Source organism: Prunus dulcis, chromosome 1 (assembly GCF_902201215.1).
Source record: "Prunus dulcis chromosome 1, ALMONDv2, whole genome shotgun sequence".
Lineage (NCBI taxonomy): Eukaryota > Viridiplantae > Streptophyta > Magnoliopsida > Rosales > Rosaceae > Prunus > Prunus dulcis.
Window position 1 is genome coordinate 25220063 of NC_047650.1, and position 25068 is coordinate 25245130.

General features: G+C 37.9%; 2 protein-coding genes, 2 long non-coding RNA genes and 1 pseudogene across 5 annotated transcripts; 1 reads left to right on the top strand and 4 right to left on the bottom strand.

Moving 5' to 3' along the window:
* Positions 1-3707: 3707 nt before the first annotated feature.
* On the bottom strand, positions 3708-4862 carry LOC117617165 (F-box protein At1g52495-like). Its single transcript, XM_034346448.1, has one exon. The coding sequence runs from the start codon at positions 4860-4862 to the stop codon at positions 3708-3710; it is 1155 nt and encodes a 384-aa protein (XP_034202339.1).
* Positions 4863-5740: 878 nt separating this feature from the next.
* Positions 5741-9260, bottom strand: LOC117627684 (annotated as a pseudogene). Its single transcript, XR_004585822.1, has 8 exons — positions 8988-9260; positions 8654-8789; positions 8024-8264; positions 7641-7863; positions 7285-7448; positions 6790-7090; positions 6368-6500; positions 5741-6028 (listed from the first exon to the last, which is right to left on the bottom strand). The product of XR_004585822.1 is annotated as a probable methyltransferase PMT4 (transcript).
* Positions 9261-10599: 1339 nt separating this feature from the next.
* On the bottom strand, positions 10600-12722 carry LOC117627692. Its single transcript, XR_004585823.1, has 3 exons — positions 11857-12722; positions 11093-11187; positions 10600-11011 (listed from the first exon to the last, which is right to left on the bottom strand). It is a non-coding gene; the product is annotated as an uncharacterized LOC117627692 (long non-coding RNA).
* A 3847-nt stretch (positions 12723-16569) lies between these two features.
* Positions 16570-18826, top strand: LOC117627706. The gene is made up of 2 exons (XR_004585825.1): positions 16570-16737; positions 18187-18826. It is a non-coding gene; the product is annotated as an uncharacterized LOC117627706 (long non-coding RNA).
* A 176-nt stretch (positions 18827-19002) lies between these two features.
* Positions 19003-21985, bottom strand: LOC117627710 (UDP-glucose 6-dehydrogenase 5). Its single transcript, XM_034359920.1, has 2 exons — positions 21781-21985; positions 19003-20784 (listed from the first exon to the last, which is right to left on the bottom strand). The coding sequence occupies exon 2, from the start codon at positions 20762-20764 to the stop codon at positions 19322-19324; it is 1443 nt and encodes a 480-aa protein (XP_034215811.1). The 5' UTR covers positions 20765-20784; positions 21781-21985; the 3' UTR covers positions 19003-19321.
* Between the last annotated feature and the right edge of the window lie 3083 nt (positions 21986-25068).

A 25068-nucleotide genomic window follows, 5' to 3' on the forward strand; every position in this document is an offset into this window, starting at 1 on the left:
TACGCCCACCGGTATCCTTGACCGCTCTCGATGGACGATCGTAACCCTCGGCCGGGAAGGACCGGCGACGACATCGTCTCGACCAGAGGTAGAGGCCTCCAGCTGATGATCGGAGGTACCGAATCGGGTACCATCTTTGTAGACCGCGACCAAGGGAAGCGGTTGCCCCGTCATCAGGCCCTTGCCGATGCCGTGGGTAGGAACGGAGACAATCTCCTCACCGATAACTTCCACATCGGTGTCCTCTCTACTCTCGGCCCCGAGGCTCGCAGCCCCGCTGGATGGGTCCCAGCCCGATGATAACTCCTCATCGAAAGCATTGGGCTCACTGCCGAAGGAAGACTCGCTATCGGACATCTACAAAACAGAAAAAGGGAAACTAAGGCTCATGCCACGCTACCCTATCGATACCTAAATCACTACCTATGGTCACTAGACTACCGAAAGAAATCCTATGTTACGATCGGCAAGCCTACGCCATAAGAAGATACAATCAAATAAAAGAGTTGGGAGTACCGAACGGTACCTTACCTTGAGTGCTGTTGGGAGCTTTGATTGCCGATAACTACTTGAGAATCGCCTTGATTACCGTTCGCACGCTTCGAAAATCGCCTTGAATGCCGAGAACACTCTTCTGAAATCGCCTACGCAGAGCTCTCGCGTCACTCTCAATTGCAAAGTAAGCTCTATGTCTGGAGCGATCTCTATTTATAGGGAGAGGTCTGCAACGGTACGCCTCGGGAAACCAAACGGCTCATAATTACAGCCGTCAGACGTCGCTTCGCTGGCCACGTATCGCCCGGTGGATGGTGATGTCAGCTGCACGCCTGGTACAGAAGACGAAGCGTCTCTGCACGCCGGGTGCAGAAGGCGAAGCGTCTCCACGCGCCAGGCGCGGGAAACGAAGCGTCCTTGCCTTCACCCCTCTCAGCATCGGCGACCCTTCAGATCTCAGGGGAGCCTTCCACAAACAAACTTGCCGAACGGCAGGGCATCTATGAACCCTCAGGATGGAACCAAATTCCCTTCCGAAGAACCTTCGGAAGAGAACTTGGGGGACTACTGTTTATACCGTATATTAACAACCAATGACCGCCTGACACGTGGACGGAAACGACAACTTGACATTACAGGCCCTTCGGCATATCCCCTACCGAATCCTACACATCCTGACACTTTTGACCTAGGACACGTGTCATGCTCACGACCAGCTCCTACAGTCCCACATCGGAAATATAAACATAATGCACGCCTCCCAATGCTTATATAAGGAGACCTCTATTCCCAAAAGAGGGAACAGAAGAACCAACGGTACGCTACCGCTTGATCTGTAGTCTAATCTTTACTAAATCCGTACTTACTTAAGCATCGGAGAGCCCTCGGCCGGTACCACACCGGTACCCCAAGGACTTACCGAACGTGTCCTTTTGCAGGACCCAAACCTTCCGAAGACTAACTCCCTTCCGAAGACATCATATCACTAAGTTGGGCGAACCACGTGTCAAACCACTTTTTCGCATCAACACACTTCAATCTCAAACCCTTCATCACTAGTTTATTAGAGAGTTCTTCTGCAACCTTCTCTGCACCTTCTCTTGTTGTGTAGGTTACAAAAGCACATCTTCGTTCGAGCAGCAGCATCCGAATGGGTTCGATTTCACCATGAGCATACTTTCTTCCGTGAAAAATTGTCATAAGCTTTGGATAACCATATGTAAGCACAATTCTGAGAGACGAATTCTACCAAGCAAAGCATATACATATTGGATATACAGGAATGCAATACTAGGCAGAAAAAAGAACACGAGAGACTAGTAATGTTATGGTAGACTATTTAAGCATGCAAAGCATTTGGAAATTGTGAGATTTATCCAGAATCTATCTATAATTGCTAATTATGTGGTTCATAATTACTAATACAGTCTCCGTCTAACATCAAACACTCTTTCAACGGATTCAAAATCGATACTTTGTTGCATCATCTTGGAAGGTGATGCCTAATCAATCCCTGCTGTTCATCCAACACAAAGCCGGCTGATGAAAACGGGCACTTGTAAAGAAGGGTTTTAGATCAAAGATCTCATGCTCCTGTGCCTGCACAAGATAAATCAAATGCAAAAGGGTTTTGTTTATGCAAGAAAAGTAAAATTTCCAATATCAACCTCTCATGTTTGCATTACCATCCTCTGCAAATCTCCCACTTTGACATCGATATGAGTGCTGAGCTAGAGCCAGAAACAATTTCTGCAAACCCTGCTCTTCATTTTTTGTTATTATTGATGCTTCTTTTATTTCCTTTCCATTTTCTTTTGTCTTCTTCTTCCCCCACATGAACTGTGTCATGTCTTTCTTGTGTTCAAATATACAAGAGTGTTCCCATAGTGTAGGTATGTTATAAGTATGTTGTACGCATACGAATGTGCTTATGGTGTAGGTAATTTTTTTTTTTTTTTTTTTTTTTTTTGGGGCAGAATGGTGTAGGTATGTTGTATGTATAGGGTTTGTTGGCCTGATATTAATAGGAAAACAGAATGACTAAAAGAAAAAGAGTAATGCTACACTCACCACATTTCTATACCACATGATGTGGCATGTCTATATTATATGCCACATCAATTAAATCAATGAAGTATATTTTAATTAAGACAATTAGAAAAATAAACATTGGAATAAATCATTAAAAAAAAGAAAATATTAAATAATTTTAATTGATGTGACTGTCCACCTTAGCTGCCACATCAGATGGTATAGAGATGTGGTAAGAGTAAACATTATTCAAAGAAAAAAGGAATCCTAATTAACCACCATCTCTAAATTGGGTAACTTAGTATCCTTTTATGCTTAGTGGATTTGATCTTTTCTAAAATCCTTTGAAATTGTTTTCTGATACGATAATAAAAAAAACCGGATTTCACTAAAATTCTTATACAAGACAATAGAAAATAAACCAAATGTATTAACTTTTAAACCGTCAAATTCATAGAAACTGATTAAAGCGATATTAATTAGATATTAATTATTTGAGATATTTAGTCAAATACCCATTCTTAGGACTAAAACTATAAATAAACCCTACACTATTTAATTTCTATAAACATACCCCAAAAAAACCCAAAAAATAATAGCTGGCCCTATTGAATTTAATTTTAATTATTAAATTACTTTGATACCCATTGAGTGTTTTGGGCTGTTTTATGAGGTTTTTGGGTTGGTTTGTTTTAAGAAATCAATGGCAGTTTTGTAATTTAAAAGAAGTTAAAAGCCTTATTGTTATGTTGTAAATGGGTTTTGGGTGTGTTTCTAAAGTCCATTTCATATAGGGTTTTTTTATAATTTAGGCTCCAATATTGGGTATTATAGTGAATCTCCCTAATTATTTTAACTGTGACCATTTATCTCGTTTCATCTAAAGGGAAAGCCAAAGTAGTGATCGTGATAATATTTGGGAAAGGAATGGTAAAGCAAGAAGTTGAACAACCTGACCCCCAAAAAAAAAAAAAAAAGTTGAACAACCGACTTAAGTGGCTGCAAATTACTGTTGACGGAACAATTAAAAAAAAGAAATTTAATCATAACAATTCTCATAAAAATTATAACATCAAATATGATAATAAACTTGCATAGAATTTATGCAAAACTTTCTTCCTGTATGTAAATTGTAATGCAGCAGATTTTCTGTGAGCAAATGTATATCATATCTATCCATCTCATTTTAAGGGGACAATGCTATCACTATAAACTAACTGAATCAATGGTCTTCCGTGGGGCTTTGCCATAAACCCAGGCCAAACAAAATCAAATATTCTATATCTTTTGCTCTTCATATTATAAAGATGTAATTGGAGTGGAGAGTCGACAACTTCCAGCATTATGGCTAGCTCACCTGTGTGAATTGTGCCCAAAACTTCACCGCAGATTGTTTTTTTGGGTATCTCACCAATAGTAATAGTCTCCTTAACCCACACAAGGTTTTGGTAGTCTTTCAAAATCCATAAAATTATCTTGTTATGTTCCCACCGGTTCGCAACAAACACAGCCACACATCCTCCCACCTCAACTATACTTGGAAAATTAGCATCATAGTCAACTAAGTCTTGAGCACAATCTTCAGAGAGTGGCACCACACTGAAGCTCTCCTCTCCAACGTCAAATACCACAATGTTTTTTTCACTCTTATCGATCCAGTGTATGGCCCCATTGATGCACACACTGTTAGGACTTCTGGCAACAGCCAATATTTTAAATGGAAGGTCAACGTCGCCTGCTGCAGGGTCAACCTGCAATGGTCTCCACGAAGAATCCTGACCTAGCGTGAATGCGTTGAACTGAAAACCTGAATTATGAAAGTTGATGAGCTGGAGAACCTTATACTCATTGGTAAGTGGACTGAAGCCAAAGTTATATACAACTAATGCATTGTGCTTGACATGGGGAAGTTGAATGGACTCTCGAGTGCTGGGGTTAAGTATGAAAACTGGGCCACCATAACTAGAGGATGAACAAACCAAGCCATGGACGCTTTGCGCTCCATCATATCTATAAAGTTGAAAAGCTTCACATCGACTCAGGTATGAAAGTTCGGTGACGGGTGTTGGTATTAGAACCCTGTTATTATTATTATTCCCTCCTCCTTGTTGCTCCTTCTCCTCTATTTTTGAGGAGAAAAAGCAGTTTTGCTTTTGGAAAAGGAAGTTAGTGGTGCTCTTGTTTCTGTCGTTCCAAAAGTCGGCAACAAAGGAAGGGCTGCAGATGAGGGAGGACCAAGACTTGCATACGCACCTGCACTGCATCATCAGATCCTTTGGTGGTAGCCGTGGGAGTATATGGGAGAATATGATTTCGGTTGGGAGCTCCGGGCTCATATTTAACAATTTCCTTTTACGACTTTCTCTGGCCATCCAAAGACCTGAATATAGTAAGGCTACGCAAAGAAGCAGAAAAGAAACCCAGAGATGCTGATATATACGTGCTTTTAAAAGAAAAGCAGAGATCACTTACTTCAAAAGGAAAACAAGAGATGCTAAACTTTCGGTAGGTATTGTAATTGTTGGCTGGGCATTTATAGGAAAACATGGTAACAATCCAAAAGAAAAAAGGAATCCTAGCCATATCTGAATTAGTATCCTAGTGGGGGAGGGAGGTGGTGTAATTGGTGGGGAGGCGTTTGGGTTGTTTAGGGAATTAGACCATATTCGACCGAACCAAAAAAAAAGAAAAGATTTAATGCCCTTCATTATTAGAGATATTTAGTGATATACCCATTCTTAGCACTAATATTATAAATAAACTTTACACTATTGAATTTCTATAAACAAACAAACAAACAAAAAAAAAAAAACCTAAAAAATAACAGCTGACTTTATTGAATTTAATATTAATTATTAAATTACTTTGATACCCTATTGAGTGTTTTGAAAATTTTTATTAGATTTTGAGGTTGGATTTGTTTTAAGAAATTGATGACAGTTTTGCAATTTATAAGAAGTTAAAGCCTCTTTGTTATGTTGTAAATGAGTTTTGGTTGTGTTTCTAAAGTCCATTTCATATAGGGTATTTTTATAATTTGGGCCCATATATTGAGTATAATAGTGAATCTCCCTTATTATTATTAGTACAACTTTAACTTATATTTCTCCTCCAAGGTTCTTCGGATTCTGAGCATGTATTACATTGCCAAATTCATCATGTTCTGTGAACACACACAAAAACAGCAGAGTTAAATTCAAGATTTACAACAAAATAAAAACGCAAACGGGTCAATGCACTACATCTACATAATCCGAATTTGAATTCTAGAAAGATTAGAGAAATTACCAAAGCAAATAGAGGAAAAACAATTGTACACTTCCGCAATGATAAAACCTCCTGAAGTAAAACAATCGTTTTTTCACGAATGGTTTTGGGCAAACAAGCAGTCCTTGGTCACTGCCATTCTGAAGGTCGATCACCCTTGCTTCCCAACGCATTTGTGTAGCAAACACACATGCCATCTCAATAACTCCCACTTTATCACAGAGAAAACCCATCCCTGCCAACAGGCCATAATTCACGTCTCAAAACGGGATTCCATCACATAACACCGAAATATAGAAGAAGGTTATAATTCTTTGCATTAGAAAATGTATTGACTTGTTGAGGCCTTGATAGTCGCATGCCAAGATGGCAAGCAATATTATTTAAGAAATAAAGAGAAAAAAACAAGATTTGTATCAGTTGACAACTTACAAAATGAAGTTTGATTTCTAAAGGTGGATTATAAAATCAATATTAGGAACAAAAGAAGGAAATACAGACAATAGATTTCTTCATTTTACTTTGCATCTTGCAATATAGAAATATAATATAAGCAAGGGGAAAATAAAAGTACCTCAGGTTGCAGAATCCGATCCATCCCCAAGAATAAATCCATCATGCCGCACCTATCTGAAGACAGATGTGAGAGCAGCCCATTCGCATGCAGCAAATCATAGGTTCCAGGATATGTAGGGAACGGTTCACACCTGTACCAACAGATAGATCACAACTATGACTCTACCTCAAAAATTAAATTGCAGTCAACATAGACTTGCAGGCACACATGTATAGAAAGGGAAAGAAAATAGGATATACAGAGCACAAATGAGTCCTAGCTTTTTTAAATTCAAATTTTTTCAACCTTAGTTAGAGTTAGTCATTCTCAAATTTTTTTTGCCTTCCAAAAAACACAGTGCATCTGAGCTACACTGAAAGAAGCTTCAAATATCAAGTTAGCCAGCAGAGTTTCTGAAGGAACTGAAAGCAACGACTTACCAGTCATGCAAAACACCAGCAAAACCTCGATCTGGTATGAGAGGAAGTGGATAGGGAGCATTGACAGGCACAACATTCATCACCCAAACTGATTTTCTTTCCTCCAGAAAAGCTGCATTTAACCCATAGTGAGCACTCATATCCATCACATTGTGTATCATGTTTAATGGAGATAATGGGTCTTCATCACCCAGTCTCTTTGGATGGTCAGAGAAAATCAAGGGTGAAAGCAAAGACCAATAGTTTTTCAGAGCTGATCTCCAAATCTGTAAGTCCTCAAAGAAATAGTCAGGCTGAACTCCTGCAAAAAATAAAAGAGTATCAATATGCTGGCAGAGCACCATGAAGTGGAGCGTAGAACTGAATGATCATGGCAGAGATACAACCATAAACATTTTAATGCATTCGGAAGTTGGAACCAACCACACTCTCCCTAAGAGAGAGAAGACCCAAAAAAAGAAAAAAAGAAGAAGATGATGATGGAATAGTACTTTCCATCAATTTCAAGCTCAGCTGAGTTCAATTGATGGGGACTCGAGGACCTATTTCGGATTGGAGTCCAGCGTTTGTTGGTGGTCCCACTTATACATGATACGAGGGGCTTATAATATGACCGAACATCATGCCCTTCATTACAAAGTGGTATAGCACCCTGCTTGCTACAATAAAGAACAGAAAGAAAAACATTACTAGGGTTCTTTTTCAGAGGAAGAGGAAAATAAGTGGGGCTCGTTGAATACACTAATTCAATGGCGCAAGTCAATACCAAAGCTTTAAACAGTACTGATTTTCAAATATCAAACTAACAATTCTTTCACAAGAGACCGAGGCAATGTTATAACTATCCTCACCGAGATGTATAGCAATCAGAAACCACAGTTTTCTGCCATATTAAAGTTTCATATTGCTGAGCTTTTAAAGTCCAACAGATTTTCAGGGTCAATTCCTCCATTGGAGTCAACATGCTATTCTTCATGCTCAAAGAACTTCCATATGGCTGGCTTGTGGATGAGGTCAAAATAAAGTAGCCACCAGGCTTGAGTACCCGGTCAACTTCTAAAAGCAACATCCAATCTGATTCATGAATTAATTATGGTTACATAAGAGGAAGGGTATTCAAAAAAGCATAGGAGAACTCGTCCTCTAAGGTTATTAGCAGAAGAGAGATAGAGGGGCTACTCAACCGCAAAGGAGCCCAAAATGTAAGAAATAAGCCTAATAAAGTCCAAATTACCTTTTTTGTCCCAAACAATACCACATTGAGCAATGAACCATTTCAAAAAGGACAACGTTGGAAATGGAAGCTGTCTTGTAATGAAATTGCCAATCATTGCTGGAAGACCTCTCTCAAGGGTCAATTGAACTTGACTGCCAGTTGCCTCATATGCCGCGATACAAATAGCCATTACATTTAGTGATACTAAATGAGCTCCAAAGCCACCAAAACCGCAACCAATATCTAGTACAGTCTGCACCTGTAGTTTAACATAGAAATAATTAAAATATATAATGCAAAGGATAGTTCAGACATTACATTTATCACAAATAAGAAGCAAAAGTTGCATTTTTTTGGCTTCCAGCATAAACCTAAATTTTGGACTATGAGAGAACAAAAGATAAAGTCCCCATTGACTCTATTTATTATTATGGTAAATCAGTGTATCAAGATGTCAATCTGAGATCTAATTTCGGTTCAATACGTCCACCTACGAGACTGACCTTTGGCTTTTGTCTCGGTATGTGTATTATAATAAATTTTCCCATACGTATTTAATGCACTCTGGCCTCTTTGAAATCTAACAGTAACCCTGCCCTAGAAAGTAACAGCAGATAATCATAACTGTAACTCACAAAGAAGGCTTACACCGGCTTGAAGAAATTGAGAATCATCATTTAAACCTAGCATCTTCGCAATTTGAAGAGAATAATCCTCGACAACATAAAAAATCAAACCATCCTCAGAGTGAAAGGCAATTTGATTTTCTTCTAGTAACATCAACCTGAATAAATTGTAAAGCAGTTAAAGAATGACTCTGCACAGAAATAATTATTCACACACAAACGAAAAGAAAAGAAAACACTGAAACTAATACAATTTGCATAGAGTCGAGAAATTTAAATGTTTTAATCACTGGTGCAGATAAAAGATCAGCAATTATTTAAAAGCTGTTAAATATATAGCTTCAACAGGGAAGCACCTTTTGGTCATGCTCCCAGACGAAAGAAATTGGTCTTTGGTTATCTTCACGTTTCCACTCCATATCACATCCCTACCAGCTGGCCACCTCCGGGGAATCTTATAGTCCTTAGGAGGGCGAACCAGACACCGTTCTCTGTTTCTTGATACTTCACAATGCCAATCAAACTCCTCCCTATCTTTAAACCCCACAAAAAGGTTTGCTGAAACATTGTAACAAGGCACATAATTTTCTTTCTCTGCCACAAAGGCCAAGCTCCCTTTGTTGACTAGCCCCTAGGGAGAGAGACCTCAGCTCCAGATCGCAGCTTGCTACTTTAGCCTCCTATAGTTTGTATAGATGTCGGGTACTGAAGTAGGAGTTAGAGAGTCAAATGTATTTGAAGAGGATGATCCCAACACTGGAATTAGTGCAAGAACACTAACGAGGCACAAGAGCAGCCAATTGAGTGGCGATCTAGGCCCAAAAATGAGAGGGAGTTTATTGGACCAGGAGCTTCTCATGTCCGAATCATGCAACCCCGATTTAAGAATTCCAAAATAACCCAACTAAATCATCAACTCCTTCAGCTTAAATCTCCAACAATAGCGAAAACCATAACCAATAATAACATACAAGCTTCTATATATATATATATATTTGCATAAGTCCGGTTGATTCCTACAAGAATTGATAGAATAAACACCACTTCTTCCAAAATAACATCTGCAAATCTTCAGTTTCTGATCGTGCCATCAGAAAAAAAAAAAAAGGTCAGATCACAACCCAACACAATTCAGTACGAATCAGCAAATTTTGAAACTTGGCATAACCAATTATTGCCAAATTCGGAAAGAAACGGGACTAGGACAACTGGACAAGTGTTCAGCCAAGACCCACCTGCAGCAAAAACCAAAGATCCACCAAATCAATCCATCACAATAATTGTCCCAAAGAAAAAGTCCCCATTTGGTTGTTGAGACAAGTGAATCTTACAACAGATTCCACTGACAAGATTCCAAATTCCATTTTCATTTTCCACTCATTCCAGCAACCAAACAGAGCACGATAAGCCCAGAATAAATGCATCACTTTCCTTTTTTAGATATCAGTGAGCCAAATTCCAGATCCCGAATTGGAAAACAAAAATTTCAACTCAGATCCAATCAAAAGCAAAAGGAACCACTACCATCCCATAAATAATCAAAAAGCAGTAAATCCAGATTGCTTCGAATTTAATAACAGGAAAAAGAAACTCATCCTCATAACTGACAATTAGGGTTTTGGGAATGCTCCGGGCTCGAATTTACCAATTTCCTTGGGCCACTTTCTTTGGCCATCCAAAGACCTCCAACCTCCAAGCCAGAAAAAGTCTTCAAATTATCCTCCAGCATACCTTCCCCCAACAAGGTTTGCAGCTGCAATGACAGAGCAGCGTGCTTGGAGAGAAATGACAATCCCAGCTCTTGATTTGATAAGCTAATACTTTGTTGCTCCATTGCTTCATGAATACCCACCCTGATTGCAGATGAAAATGTAAATGCTCAAAGACTCAAAATAAGTTGGAAAGGGGGGAGGGGGGCTGTCAGTTTCATAATTGCAAAATTTACATACATACTAGCACTGTCATAAATATCCTGATCATTCATTTTGTCAAATTCATCAATAAGGCATATTCCCTTGTCAGCAAGAACAAGAGCTGGTCCTTCAAGGTTCCACTCCCTTGTAACAGGATCCTTGTGCACAGCAGCTGTGAGTCCCACAGCAGATGCTCCTTTACGAGTAGTATACACAGCTCTCTGCCCAGTCTTTTTAACATACCTTGTGAGACAGAAAATTGATTCACTTTTAACTGATGGCAGTAGCTTTTACTTAATAAACTGTGATTTTGCCGTGCCAGGATCACCTAGGAGAAGGACATTTATATCCCCTCGGAGTCGGTGTTTTCCCTCGACATTTTTCTCTTGGCCTCCAAACATGGCAAGAGCTATTGCAGTCTTTATGTCCTCATGGCCATAGGCTGATGGCACAAAGGACTTGATAATCTGCGTTCAAAGAACATATAGGTATTTCATGATAATACAAGAGATACTTAATTGAGAAAGATACAAGGGTTTGGTAGCAACCCTTTCTCCTATTCTTGGGTCTTTAGACAACTTTTCAATCTCTTCTTTATCTCTCCAGCCTTGTTAAGTAGCTTCTTCGCCATCAGATCATAACTCTGCCGATGCATAAGATAAAATGTTAACATCACATCAATCTTGAATCCTCTTGAAACTCTGAACTTTTGATATTGAAAGAGGAATGAATACAAACAAACAAACACAACAAATACTTTGAACGAAAATAAGCCGAAGTGGCTTCATGTAGACTAGTAGTAGGGTCTAATGCAAAGTAACCAACCACAACTACGAAATTCAAAACAAGAACATCTCATGTCCTCATAATCTGATCAAACATTAGAAATAATGAATGATAGCCAACAAACAAGCAAATCCACATGTTTTAAGTAGCAAAGCCAACAAATATGACAGATTAGGCATTGATATATGATAATGCTAACCAAAATTGAAGCTCCCATTCTACTGAATTATTGATATTCAAAGAGGGATATTATAAACAAACACACAAATACTTCATCACCTATAAGGGATAATCTAACGCAGAGTAAGCAACTACATGAATCTATCAATTTCAAGACAAAAGAATGTCTATGCGCTCATGACATTAAACCCGCGAAATAGTTTGTTATAATCTACAAACAAACAAATTCACATGCTTTAGCAACCAACCACTGTATGAAGAAAAAAAGCATGAATTAATAGATGCGGCCTGAATTAAAAGAATCATTGATTATAATGGACCAATATAATCATACATACATACATACCCATAGTAACGAACGATCCTTGATATTTTGCCTTGACAACTCCCCAGTGATGGGCATCTAGTGCCTATAAGCACACTCAGCACACCTCTGTTGCACTCGCCGCGAACGTACTAGAAACTGCAAAACCGGCGCTCGGTTCCTTTAGTAATACGGCGTCGTTCGCTGAATCTTGCGAATGGTACTGGGCGCCGACTTCCCGTACGAACACTCGTATGAAAAGCATGAATTAAATAAAAATTGAATATCAAGATTCAAATAGACAGATCAGCATGCTTTTCCTCACTCTTCTCTTCTGTTATATAAACAAACCCAAGGAAAATCGCGCCTCATTTTCATTTTCAAATCTGCCATTGCCTCTCTCTTTCTCCCTCATCTCTCTCCTCCTGCAATTATCTCTCTACTCCTGCAATTAGCTCTTAATCAATGACAATGAATGCGATCACGAAGGTGACGCCACAGCTGGTGGTGCCGCCCACCTACGGCTATGAAAGCCGTTCACTTGTACGAACAAATCTTCGGTGCTATATTGGTTCGCTTCAACCAATTCCCGAAGCAAGCTTCCAGTGGTTGTTCTTCCTCTTATCAGCTGTTCGTGTGCGCTGAGGTGGAACTGGGATCAAATACGTTTGTCGTCACAGACTGTGATGATGTACCGCCACCGCTGCCGCTGGCAAAGGTTTGTATCCGCCTTGAGTGCTCGAAGGGACGGATCCACAGAGGAGCAAGGGTGGTCAAGTGACCCCTTCAACCCTGGAATCGGCCATTAGAGTGGAAGAAATTGACCCTCGCATCGCAAGGTGTTTGATGAAAGTCCCAAGAGGAGCGCGCCGCGCGCAGCATGTTCTCCTCAGGCTCCAGCGCGCAGTGTTGCTTGCGAGCAGCAGGCTCCAGCGCACAAAATTTTTCTTTTCCTTGTATCCCTCCACGTCAAAACGACGTCGTTCTACTAAAGCTTTCTGTTTTTGAAAAAAAAAAAAAAAAAAACCTAGCAAAAACGACGTCCTTTAGAGCCAAGTCATTTGAAAAAATAAAAAGGTTTTCCTTCAGCTTTTGCACCCCCACCCCTCAAAGAGTTTTTATCAAAAATAGCCAAAATTTATCATATACTTTCATAAATGTCAGTTTTTATAAAAACTTTCAAAAATAGCAAAAAACTCACCTAAAATTACTCAAACGCCCTCATAAGTAAAAACCTAAAAAAAAAAAAAAATGCAATCTTTGTTTTCAATTTGATTTTAAACATATATAAAACACAAAGGTTTGATCTCATGTTATTTCATTGAAGGAGTTGAACCATGAATATGACTTGATTCCTAGCTAGTCCGAGTACTGCATCCACCCAACATTGAGTTGAAGCAAAGCTTTTGTTCTATGATCTCCTTCATCTCCATTATCTAATTACTTAATTATCTCTAATAAGCCATATATTTGTATTATATATTTAACAAGGCATTCATAGAGTTATTGATTCATCTCCGCAATGTTAAAGTTCATATCAGAATCTAATTAGCAACTTTGAAGTCCATATATGGCTGACAAAGGGTTGTGCATGGCCTCCAATGGTGATAGCATCAACATGGCTGACGACAACAAATAATACTAAAGCTTCGAGCCCAATGACAGAGACAACAGATACTAACATAGGGGAGTTTTTATGTTTAAAATCAAATGAAAACATAGATTACAGGTTTCATGTTTTGCTTTTTTAGGTTTTTGAGGGTTTTAGTTTTGAGGGCATTTGAGTATTTTTAAGTGAGTTTTTGGCTATTTTTGAAAGTTTTTATAAAAATTGACATTTATGAAAGTATGAGGTAAATTTTGGTTATATTTTTTATAAAAACTCCCCCTCAAAGCCTAGCCGATGATCACACCCCAAAACCCCCCAATTTCTATTACTCTCCTCAAACCCTAATCCCAAATTCCCTAGCCGATAATCACACCCCAAAACCCCACCAATTTATGTTAATGGATATAAAGGTTCGGAGCCTCATTTATTTGGATTGTGGGCTGGATGTACTTACCCAGGTTTTCATTCTCTTCTCTCTCCATCTTTGATTTTAATCTTTTGGGTCATTATAAAAGGGGGGTTTTTGTGTTTCTAGGAGGTGGAGATTTGTGATGTTAGCTGGTGTCGCTTCCGCCTATTGGTGTGAAAAAACTCATAATATTCAACGAATTTTTAAAGTCTAAATTCCTAATTGATGATAATGCCTAATATTTTTAATTTGTTGAAATTTTTATAATGATTTATTTGATGAATATTGATCATTTTGTGCTTGGATAATGATTTATTGGATTGGATGAATATTGATGTTTTTTGTTGATTAGTTGGTGAGGGTTTTTTTTGTGTTTTTTGCCAAGGAGGTTTTATTTTGGTTAGTTACTGTTAGTTTGAATAAATTAAGAGTTTTTTGATAGAAAATTTTGATGGGGTAGAAATTTTTTTAACTTTTTAGACGTTAACTCCTGGAAGGAAAATTCCAAGATCTGAAAGTTTTAATGAACAAGGTTGAGATTAACGGATGCAAAATTGTGGAAAAGATAGCCGAGGAATGTGCAGTTTCAGCATGCTCGTTGGGAAGATCAAGGACCGATTCGGTCATATTTGGGAACTCAGCAGCTCGGCTGGTAAGAAATCTGATAAGAAATTCGACAAGTCCTCTCATGTGAACTTTATTTGTTATTTTTTGAGATATTTTGTATCTGTTTCAGTTTTGCTTTTGCTTAATCCACTTTCTTTATTAATTCTTACTTTATAATATGAGATATTTTGTGATAAACATATTATTTCATTTTCTTAATTAATTTTTAATTGTCTTTTTATTTTTTTATAAGCTGCTTTTTTCATTTTGATAATAGAAAAAAAAACTATTTTAAGTTATTGTTATTTAATCAATCTTTTATTTTATTTTAATTTATCTTTTTGAGAATGTGGTATGTCCGATTGTGGTTTTACGGATAAGGCGAGAATGACAGTGTTGCTTGCTGATTGGACACAAAAATACCACTTCGACTGTTTTCTTGGAATGCCAAAGTTGACTTCAATACGCGAATTTTCTCAGCTCACAGCAACATCTCAAGTTTGACCCTTTTGTCCTCAAACTGGATGTGTGCGGCATGTTTTGGGTAATTTAAATTAATTTTCATGATAATTATTTATTGCTACGGTAAATTATTCTCTCCACTCTAGCCAGAGACACGTGGCGGTACATCCTTCTTCATTCTGGCAGTGATCATCCATACAAAAACAAATTCATAATTAATTTAAAGAACCGAATAGAAATTTTTGTAAGAAACGAACATAGAAATTACTCATTGATAGTCCTTGTTTGTGATGACGAATCTGTTTGATCCAACCTCCACTTCAGCGCGCACAAACGAATGTTGTGGCTCGAATTCATTGTACCGAATCAACCTAGCACCGAAAAGATCTTCATAGAATTGAATCACTCATATACCACTGGTTAGGCCCACAACCAGTTGTGGGGTCAGGTCTGTGATGGTTACAGAAAAAGAAGAAGGATAACGAAGAGGAACAAAAACACCAGGGGGAGGAGAAGAAAAAGGCGAGTACGAAAAGCCACAAGAATGTTGAGGTCGAGCATGAGGCTTTAGTAACCATCACAGACCTGACCTCACAACTAGTTGTGGGCCCAACTAATGGTATATGGGTGATTCAATTATATGAAGATCTTTTCGATGCTAGGTTGATTCGGTACAATGAATTCGAGCCACAATGTTCGTTTGTGTACGTTGAAGTGGAGGTTGGATCAAACAAATTTGTCATCACAAACAAGGACTATCAATGAGTAATTTCTATGTTCATTTCTTACAATAATTTCTATTCGGTTCTTTAAATTAATTATGAATTTGTTTTTGTATGGATGATCATAGCCAGAATGAAGAAGGATGTACCGCCACGTGTCTCAGGTTAGAGTGGAGTAAATAATTTATCGTATCAATAAATAATTATCATGAAAATTAATTTAAATTACCCAAAACATGCCGCACATATCCAGATTGAGGACAAAAGGGTCAAACTTGAGATGTTGCTGCGAGCTAAGAAAATTCGCATATTGAAGTCACCTTTGGCATTCCCGGAAAACAGTCAAAGTGGTGTTTTTGTGTCCAATCAACAAGCAACATCATCATTCTCGCCTTATTCATAAAACCACAATCGGATATACCACATTCTCAAAAAGATAAATTAAAATAAAAGATTGATTAAATAACAAGAACTTAAAAAAGCTTTTTTTTTTTTTTTTTTCTATTATCAAAATGAAAAAAGCATCTTATAAAAAAGACAATTAAGAATATGTTTATCACAAAATATCTCATATTATAAAGAAAGTGAATTAAGCAAAACTGAAATAGATACAAAATATCCTCAGAAAATAACAAATAAAGTTAACAAGGGAGGATTGGTCGATTTTCTTATCGGATTTCTTACCAGTCGAGCTGCTGACCGAATCGGTCCTTGATCTTCCCAATGATCCGGGAGAGCACGTTTCCTCGGCTATCTTTTCTACAATTTCACATCCGTTAATCTCAACCATTTGAGCCACAACGTTCATTTGTGTGCGCTGAAGTGGAGGTTGGATCAAACAAGGATTATCAGTGAGTAATTTCTCTGTTCGTTTCTTACAATAATTTCTAGTCGGTTTAAATTAATTATGAATTCGTTTTTGTATGGATGATCGCTGCCAGAGTGAAGAAGGATGTATCGCCACCTGTTTGTCTCCAACTTGAGCGCTTCAATGCTAAAGGCCAAAAATATGGAATGCAAAATCTTGAAAAACATAGCTGAGGACCCTTGTCGTGCTCGTTGTGAAGATTGAGGGGACATCTTCGGTCATATTTGGGAACTCTGCAACTCGGTTGGTAAGAAATCTGATATGTCCTCTCCTATGTTGTTTATTTTTATTTTCTCTTTGTTTCTTTTTCCATCAATTCTTTCTTATATACACGCTTTCTTTTTTGATATCTTTCGCTTTGGTTTAATCAGTCCCGATTTCTTGGACCACAGGGGTCCATGATGTTGTGGTCACCCACCGTTAGATATTAATCCAATGGTTCATGATTCAAAAAAGTTTCTTAAAAGAAGTGCAAGAGTGAGTGAACCGTTGAATTTACATCTAACGGTGAATGACCACAAATCTATTGGATCCCTGTAATCTAAGAGATCAGGATTATTGGTTTCATATGATTCTTGTTTGAATTATATGTACTTTTTAAATTAATTTGTTAATTTTAAATTTAATGGATTTCTTATGCTTTTGTTACTAATTTTGATAAAGAAAAAGACTATGGATTTCAATTAGGGTTAACTCATGATTTGCCTCTTGAACTTGTACATAATTCGATTCAACCCATATCTTTTTTTTAAAAATTTATAAAATTAAGGATATTAACTTCTTCTTTTTTTTTCACCAATTTCCCCCTACTATCTAAATCCTCAACATTCATCCAGTTTGCCGTTTAATATGAGGGCATATTTGTCATTTCATACGTTAAAAAAAAAAAAAGAAATTAAAAAAATTAGAAATAATAATGATAAATTCATCCTCTATTCGACAGCCACCATAGTCTCTTCGATCTCTTTCCCCCTTCTTCTCTTAGACATCCACCAACATCACCATCCTCCACCCTCTATCTCTTCTTCCCCCACATGCCCACTCCCTCCCACGTTCTCTCTTTCAAGCCTCTCTCTCCTCCCTTGCCAAGGTTGCAGAGAGGAAAATAAAAATTAATAATAAATATCTTGAGATTTTTTGGGTGGCTGTTTGGGAAGACAGAAGAAGGAGGGGCCGGGTGAAGGGTGGGCGGTGCTTATGTTTGTGAAGAGAGAAGGGGGAAGAGAGAAGAGAGGAGAGAGAGGGAGACACTTTGTAGATAACAAAAGGAAGAAAAACAAAAAAGAAGATCAAAACCCTAAAGCCTAAGGGAATGGGGCGACGAGAGAAAGAGAGAGGGAGGCGGGGGAAGGATGTGCGTCGGGGGTGTGGCTGGTTGGCCTAGGGAGAAGCATCGGGTAGAGGAGGAGGGGAAGAAAAAAAACCAGAGGGGATGGGGAAGAAAAAGAAAGCTGAGTAGATAAGGTTTTTTTGTGTTATCTTTTTCTGTTTTTAATGATTTAACAGAAAATTGAATGAAATGTTGAGGATGTAGGCAATGGGAAATTGGCGAAAATAAGAAGTTGATATATCCTTAATTTTGAAAATAAGAAGTTGATATATCCTTAATTTTCTAAAAAAAGAAGGGTAAAGGACAAATCACCAATTAACCCTTTCAATTATTATTAATTTACTTTGAAATGTTGGTTTTGAGTAGGTGGTGTATCAGATGGTGGTTTTATGGAAAGTATGAATATGTTGATTGTGGAGCCGAAGCGGTGGAACTCTGGCTACCACTTGAGAGTTTTCCTGGAACGCCAAGGGTGGATTTATAGGAAGCTAAGCTCACGGCTGAAGATGTTTTTAATCACATTCACCAGTCTACAAATCGACATTCTCATTTTAACCCTATTGTGCTTGGTCTGGAAGGTACGGTAATTTTCCATTCTAAAGTTGTAATATTATTGACAAGCAAATAGATCATTTAGTCTTACTGATCATATAATTTCGGAGGCACAATGGTGGAGGCACAAGGGTGGGGCACGGTGGTCCTTACATTCCATATAATGCGTGGATAAATTTCGACAATGCCGGAGGTGATTTCATGTATGAAAAGCCACCTGATTATAGCACGGTTGGATCAGGGAGGAGGAGGAGGAGAAGGAAGAGGCAGTTAAGAAGCAGCAAATTAAGGCACCTAAGATGAAGAAGAAGAAGTAACATGCGCTGAAGAAGAATAATGGAGGAAACTGAGACTTGTTTCTGGTTTCGATATTGGAATTGGGTTTTAATTCCAATACCTTTCGATTGTAAATACGTTTGAACGCAGTAAAAATCAACAGTTTGATTGCATTGAATTGGAGATATGCCCAAACCACATGAATGGTAATCTTGTCAAACACGAGAAAGAAAGAATGACAGAAACAAACCCATGCTATATCACAGTTAATGGTAAAAATAGCCCAACAAAAAAAATTTAATTGTGTTTAAAATTTGAAGTAGAAGAACCTCACGCACATCAGATACTCATGAATACAGAAAGATCAACAGAATTTTAATTTGGCCATTTGTTTTATTACACTAAACTAAGAGAATAACAAATTCGGAAGATATTCCGCTAAAGATAAGGACAAACTCAGGCACTGTATTATGGATCCTATTACAAAATAAAATAAGACAGACAACATAAGCCCCAAGTCTAAGAACAGGGGAATAATAAGAAATTATACAGGAAAAATAAAAGTAAGGACAAGCATACTTCCACTCTCAGTAACAAACTTCAGTACTAACTGAACTCACCAGGGGATCTTCACATACATCATGATTCTGTGCTTCTCACCTCAGTCAAGTCTTTATGCCACAGCAGGCATGTCCTTGAGCCACTCATCCAGGGGCTTTCCAATTGAATAAACAATAAACCCAATTTGCCTCAGCTTCTCCGCATCCACGACGTTCCGTCCATCAAACACAAATGCAGGTTTCTGCATCTGATCATAAATTTTCTTGTAATCAAGACTCTTAAATTCGTCCCATTCGGTCAGGATGCAAATCCCATGAGCACCCTTTGTTGCCTCATAAGCATCCCAGACTACACCAACTTGTTTCACAGCAGTGGGGCTCTGAGGTTGAAGATGAATAGGATGGTCCCAATCAAACTTCTTCATAGAAAGATCCCTCTGGATCTGATCCTCACTCACCTGTGGGTCATATATGCTCAATCGGGCCTTGTCACCCAACAGCCCTTTGCACACGTCAATGGCTGGGGTCTCCCTAGTGTCACCGGTGTCCTTCTTGAAGGCAAATCCCAGAATTGCAACCTTCTTGCCTGATACTGTGTTGAACATTGAGGAAACTACTCGGTTCACAAAGCGGGACTTCTGGTAATCATTGATCTTAATGACCTGTTTCCAGTAATTTGCTACCTCAGGAAGGCCATTACACTCACAGATGTATACCAAGTTCAAGATGTCCTTCTGGAAACAAGACCCACCAAAACCAACACTGGCGTTCAAAAATTTAGGCCCAATTCTTGTGTCCTTGCCAACAGCATGTGCCACTTCAGTGACATTTGCACCAGTTGCCTCACAGAGTGCTGAAATGGCATTAACAGAAGATATCCTCTGTGCCAAGAAGGCGTTGGCAGCTAGCTTTGAAAGCTCAGCAGACCACAGGTTAGAGCAAATAATTCGTTCTTCAGGGACCCAATGGGCATAAACCTCCTTGAGTGCTTGAATTGCCTTTTGACCTGCTGGAGTTTCCCTACCTCCAATGAGGACCCGGTCTGGACTGAAAAGATCTTCGATTGCAGTTCCCTCAGCAAGGAATTCAGGATTGGAAAGAATTTGGAAGTTGATGCCTTTGCTGTTGTGAGTCAGAATCTTTTCAATGGCCTCAGCTGTTTTGACAGGGACTGTTGATTTCTCAACCACAATTTTGTCAGACTTTGATACATCCGCAATCATACGAGCAGCACTCTCCCAATAGGTAAGATCAGCTGCTTTGCCAGCTCCAAGACCCTGGGTTTTGGTAGGTGTGTTTACAGAAACAAAGACAATATCTGCCTCCATAACATGTCTTTCAACATCTGTACTGAAGAATAGGTTCTTTCCCCTGCGCTGCTTCACCACATCATCAAGGCCTGGCTCATATATGGGGAGCTGATCACTATTCCAGGCATTGATCCGTGACACAGAAATGTCAACAACTGCTACTTCAATATCTGGGCACTTGAGTGCAATCACAGCCATAGTAGGTCCACCAACATATCCCGCTCCAATGCAGCAGATCTTCACCATCTTGATCTGTTATTGACAACCTGAATAAAAAAAATGGGATAAGCTACAGTATTTTCAAGCATTAAATTGGTAAATCACTGCGTCATTGTCAAATTATTACAGATTTTGAAAGATAAAATGCTTCTGACCAGCCTTTCATTTTTCTTACAATAACGAAAATACATACAACCAGCCACAGCCTCTGCACTATGACAGAACTAACCAAAACAATACAAAATGAATTGACAAACCAAAAAACAAATCTAGGAGAAAGCAGTTTGACATCTAAACATATCTATCTAGGAGATTAATTGGTCAGCCAAGGGAAACGAAACAAAAATAAAAGAAAAAGATTAATTGGGAACCAAGGGCCTGGTCAGCTAGTTGATTAATACAAAACTAATGAATAAAGGTATCTACTACCGACAACCATATGGTCCCATATGCTTAAAACTATTTCCATTTGAAAGCATAATATTGATTTATACTGCTAAGGTGGTAGCATGAATTCAATTGTGAGTGGTAACCAAAACAGAGCATCATATCGAAGTGAGAGAGAGGCACACACAAGATCTATACGTTCACTGGAGAAAATTGCCCTACAATTTCCAGATCCACAGTATTTTAGTGGAAATGAGAGAAATTTATCAAACAGTTGGACGAATGTTTTCAAATTTAAGCTAAATAATCACGTTGTCCACAACCCAAAAGGCAAATATCATACGATAAGATTCAGGCTCGCAATAAAGAAATTGAGCTCAATCAGATCTACAGCAGACAGTGACAAACTACCAAGATCCATGCATTCCAGCCCATCCCAGACAACATGACAAGTTCATAACACAAATAAATGAGCAATCTTCCAAAAGTAGACTGAATAACAGACCACCATATACAAAACCCAAATCAAAATTATGAAAACCATTATCAAAGATCCAAAAATCAAGCATAAAAGAGAACCCCAATTGAGCAAATTACAAAGCTCAATATCCCAAATGAATAATGAAGCACCAATGAGAAGAAAACAGAGTAATTACCTCAGTCAATGTGAGGTCTGTGTCGCTGTGTTTGGAGAAACTGAGAGAGATCTGACGCAAAAGAAGAGGGAGAAAGAATAGGAGCTTTGTTTTTCTTTTTCTTCCTCTGATGACCGAGAATGTAGAAGATCCAAGGCCCTATATATACGCCAAACACCAACACCGGCCTATTATGACCCATGTAACATTTTAAGATCCAACAACCGGGATCTGCGTGACCCGAAAACAGTAAACTTTACCCCCCTAATAATCCACGTTTTTTCAACATGTTTCATTCACCTACACACGTCATCATCATTCATTAAACTTTTAAAAAAAAATATTTGGCAGTAAACTGTAATTTATATTATATATACCTATTTTTAACTACTTATCTTATAAAATGGATGGATTAGTAGTACCACGTGACAGAGATTACAATTCGTTATTTGTATTTTCAAAAAGAAAAATATTAGATTTACTATATTTTTATACCACATTGTGTATCACCTTTTAACTCTAATAGAGGTGGATTCCATTGAATTAGTGGGCTCAACCTCTATTAAAGAGGTAATATACGATGTAGTGTAAAAATATTGTAAGCCTAACATTGCCCCTTCAGAAATTTGTTAATCATTTGCATGTACCATGTAGTAACATAGATGTTGGGAGGGGCCGTGACCACCTCATGTCTACATGTGACTCTGCCTCTAGTATACACACTGTAATTGTAATTTTGGAAGTCTCGAAACGGGACGAAGACAGCTAACCTTAAAATGAAACAAAAGCCATAATTTATTTATTGTATTAAAAATTGATGAGGAGAAGTATATATGAAGCCACAACAGAAAATAAATTATGGCAAGTCTCAATGAATATGAAAACTTAAAAGGGGAAAGTGAACCTTTCGGGTAGGACCAGAAGAACAAATAGATCGAGTAAAATGGAAGGCATATAATGCAAACGTTACATATGGGATGTAGCCGCAACATGGCACTGGACACCGGTAGGTAGAGATCCGAATAGGAAGGAAATTATGTGCTGAATTATTTATATAATGGGGTAGTTGGATCAATATTTATGTAAAAATTAATTTAAAAAATGGATTGGGGGGTTATTTTAATGTAGACGTGTAGGACACTTTCAGTTAAGTATGTGTGAATTAAAAGAGTGGCAGAGACGAGGAGGAGGAGAAATTGTGCTAAAATATGATTATGATTCCAACACTTTGTATTTTTTGGTTGGAAATTTCGAGTAATTACTACGATAAATAGTCAATTTTTTTTTTTTGTTGAGAAATTTTATGATTGCATTCATAATTCAGTTAAAAAAGCCATTAGTCACAAAAGGCCAATTACAATAACGGAGCGGTCTAATATCAAAATTAAGAAAATCAAGTATGTCTCTACTAACGATCAGACAAGATCGAAGAAACTCTGGTATAAGCATTCCAACTAAGATTGCAAACTTAGAATAATAAAAATGAGATAAAGCTTGAAAAAACCAACCCATAACAATACAAATAAAACTCTCACCAAGGAGAGATGAAAAGCTCTCACAAAGGAGAGATGAAAAGCTCTCACAAAAGGAGAGATGAAAACAACACAGAGAACCCAAAGAGTGTCTACAACTTATTCCAAACATAAAGAAATTGCAAAAAAGATGGTGGTGGAGATCCGACACCGAAATGCAGGTGAAGAGCCAACGTTGAGCCGCATCCGCCTTTAATGGTTGGATGAAAATCATAACAAAACTAAGACAAATAGGGACAACCTTTTGTCTCTGAAAATGAGAGAAGAGGTGAAAGGAGGAAGAGAGGAAGAGAAAAGGGAAGACAATAGAATTAGGCAACTAACCAATTTTTTTTTTTCAAGCCAATATGAAGAACAATAGAATAGAATTGAATGCCATAATGTCATGTTGTAATGACAACGACGTCAACGGCTTTAAATGAATATAATTTACCAATGTGTTCGATGTCGGTGAGAAGCAAATAAGCACCAAGGATTATGGAATACAAGGGTCTTTCTTCTTTTTTCGGAAGATAACAATTTTTAACGTATGTACACCAATGAAATGTTATAAGAAATGCATACGAATACATATCAAACTGCGATTAGCTCGAACGTGGTCAAGTCTTCATGGTTAGGCCAATTGGCATGTTCTAAGAGATTAAAATTTGAAGGCGGCTTTGATTTTTGTCAACTTTAAGAATTGAATTCTATAGAGGTAGAAATTTGTCTCCAAGAGCACACAACTTTGTCATTTCATATGACTGCTAGAGATGGAGTGGTGTTGTCTGAAAATGTTGCACCAGCTGCTAGCTGACTGGCAATTTAGTCAAACCTTAATTTGAGGGCAAACAAATGTGATACTGAATTCAACCATTCAATTATCCATCTCCTTTTCTTTAGTCTTTGCTGGCATTAAACTTTTCCTCTAATGGGGTGGAATTTGTATGCAGATTGGTGCTTGCAATCTCTAATGTTTCTTTTCATAGAAGCATGTGTGTGACTTTAAATAATGTCTCTCCATAAGCTATGATCTCAAATCAATAAATTCAAACGCCATAATTCATGGATTAATTAGTCCTTAATTGAAGCTAGCAGAATTGTTAGATAGTCGTCGTGGTATTTAATCCTTTTCTCATACTTCATTCAGAGCATCCTGAAGGGAAATGAATTGGTTATTTGGATCATCCATGCCTGTCAAAATAATGGAAAGAAGAAGATTTATCTCATGATTTTTCTTATGTAGCATTGACAAACAACTATTTGGCTTTCAAAAGATTACCATTTTCAGTGATAAAGACTGGAGGGTTGCTATACTTTTGCTTGATGTAGTTCATTAATTTTCTCATCCCCCCTGCAATTTACATGAGCAGTAATGTAGTATCAAATAAGAAAGCTGGAAGTAAAACAGCAGTGCATTAATTCATGAGAGTTAGGAGCATTATATTTATCTGTTCTATCAGATGTCTTGAAATAAAGCTGGAAAAAGAAAATTACATGATCTCCAATAGGTCTCCCGTCTTTAGTGAATGTTGAAACAGACAAAGATCATCTTCAGTTAGGAACCAACAGTTAAACTATAACAAATTGCTGCTAAAATATGAAAACTATGAGAGAATATTTGTTTGTGGGAATTTTCTGTGTATTCTTCTCCTTATAGGAGGTCATATTTATAATACAACGAAACCTGAATGGGCAAGTAAATAATAAATTTCTAAATCTATTTGCAGTAGGAAATCAGGAATTAAAGTAAATCAATTACAATTATAATAGGAATTCTTGGTGTGTAAGGAAAGTA

Excerpts from the sequence above, each read along its gene's own strand:
- LOC117617165 (XM_034346448.1), bottom strand. The coding sequence starts at position 4,862 with ATGAGCCCGGAGCTCCCAACCGAAATCATATTCTCCCATATACTCCCA.
- LOC117627710 (XM_034359920.1), bottom strand. The coding sequence starts at position 20,764 with ATGGTGAAGATCTGCTGCATTGGAGCGGGATATGTTGGTGGACCTACT.